General features: G+C 36.0%; 1 protein-coding gene across 1 annotated transcript; it reads left to right on the top strand.

Annotated features, from left to right (window-relative positions):
- Window positions 1-1,069: 1,069 nt before the first annotated feature.
- LOC114194816 (zinc finger BED domain-containing protein RICESLEEPER 1-like) lies at window positions 1,070-1,516 on the top strand. Its single transcript, XM_028085228.1, has one exon. It carries the CDS (start codon window positions 1,070-1,072, stop codon window positions 1,514-1,516), a length of 447 nt encoding a protein of 148 aa, XP_027941029.1.
- The last annotated feature ends 282 nt before the right edge of the window (window positions 1,517-1,798 follow it).

Below are 1,798 nucleotides of genomic sequence, written 5' to 3'. Positions count from 1 at the left end.
CATCATCAACTACAGAAGGGGCTAGTGTTGGCCCTTCACCAACTATTTCTAAGTTTGACCAGAATGCATCTCGAATGAAGTTGGTGAAGATGTTTGTGAAGTCCGAGCTTCCTTTTCGATTTGTTGAAGATGAAGACTTCCGTGACTTTGTACGATCCTTGCAGCCACGGTTTGAGGTCCCATCCCGCACTACATTGAGGCGTGAAATGTGGGAACTCTATGAAGAGGAAAAAGCAAAGTTGAAAATTTTTCTATCAAAGCAATGTGGGAGGGTTTGCTTAACTACAAACACATGGACTTCAATCCAAAACCTAAACTACATGAGTTTAACAGCTCACTTTATTGATGAAGATTGGAAGCTGCATAAGAAAATTTTGAATTTTTCTCAAATAACAGGTCATTCAGGGGAGCTCATTGCTAAACATGTTGAGGCTTGTTGGAATAACTGGGAGTTGAAATAAGTCCTTAGTGTCATTGTGGATAATGCTACAGCAAATAATGTTGGGGTCCAATACCTCAAAAGAAGGATGTTATCATGGAATTGTCTTGTCTTAAAGGGAGAATATGTTCATATACGTTGTTGCGCACATATATTAAGTTTGATTGTGAAGGATGGGTTAAAAGAGATAAAAGATTCAATTTCAAAAATTTGGAGTGCAGTTAAATATGTGAAATCTTCTCCAGCTTGATTTGCTACATTCAAGGCTTGTGTTGAACAAGAGGGAATTTGTTATAAAGGTCTTGTTTGCCTTGATGTTGAAACCAGATGGAATTCAACTTATCTAATGTTAGAGGCAAGCTTGAAGTACAAAGATGCCTTTGTCTTGCTAAATATGCAAGATAAGAAATTTGGTGCTGAAATGGCCAAAGTAGTGGTATGCCACTAGAAGAGGATTGGGAATATGCGAGGTCTGTTTTACCATTCTTAAAGATGTTTTATGACTCTACCATGCACATTTCTGTTTCTTCTTACGTCACTAGTCATATGTATATGAAGGAAGTGTTTAGAATTGGTAAAAAGATTTGACAATATTCTGAGAGTAGTGATGTGAGCATAAGATTGATGACAATGAGGATGAAGGGTAAGTATGACAAATATTGGGGAAATCCCAATGGAATTAATATCTTATTACTGATTGCTGTTGTGTTTGACCCTAGGAGTAAGTTGGATTTTGTTAATTACTTCATTGACTATATATTTGAATCTAGCATGGCCAGTGGATTGAAATCAAAATTATTGTCATCTTTAAAAACACTTTATGATCAATATCAAGGGGTTGAGGAGGGTTCTCAAAGTAGCCAACAAGAATCTCAACTAGATGATGAAGATGATGATCCTCATGGCATGAGCTTCTACCTAAGAGCTACAGGACGTAGATTTGATTATATATCAGAGCTTGATAAATATTTGAGAGAGGATCCTGAACCTTATACAAAGTCAGTTGAGCTTGATGTTTTACATTGGTGGAAGGTTAACTCAACTAGATTTCCTATCCTTGCAAACATGGGTCGATAGGTGTTAGCCATTCCTATCTCTATCGTAACATCAGAGTGTGCATTCAGTACGGAGGAAGGGTGGTTAATCCCTATCATAGTTGCCTAACGCCTAAAATAGTGGAAGTACTTGTTTGCACACAAGATTGGTTAAGAGGAACACCTTTCTCTATACTTTTTAATGAGGATCCTAAAGAGCTTGATGAATTTGAAAAACTTTATATACTTTTTAGTTGATATTTTTAAATTTATTTTAAGTTTTCAAAAATGAATTTTTTTTTTTAGATATAACTTCTCAATACGA

This window comes from Vigna unguiculata, chromosome 8 (genome assembly GCF_004118075.2).
Source record: "Vigna unguiculata cultivar IT97K-499-35 chromosome 8, ASM411807v1, whole genome shotgun sequence".
In the NCBI taxonomy this organism is placed as follows: domain Eukaryota; kingdom Viridiplantae; phylum Streptophyta; class Magnoliopsida; order Fabales; family Fabaceae; genus Vigna; species Vigna unguiculata.
Note: the sequence above shows the minus strand (reverse complement) of the source record. Positions and strands in the feature narration are given on the sequence as shown.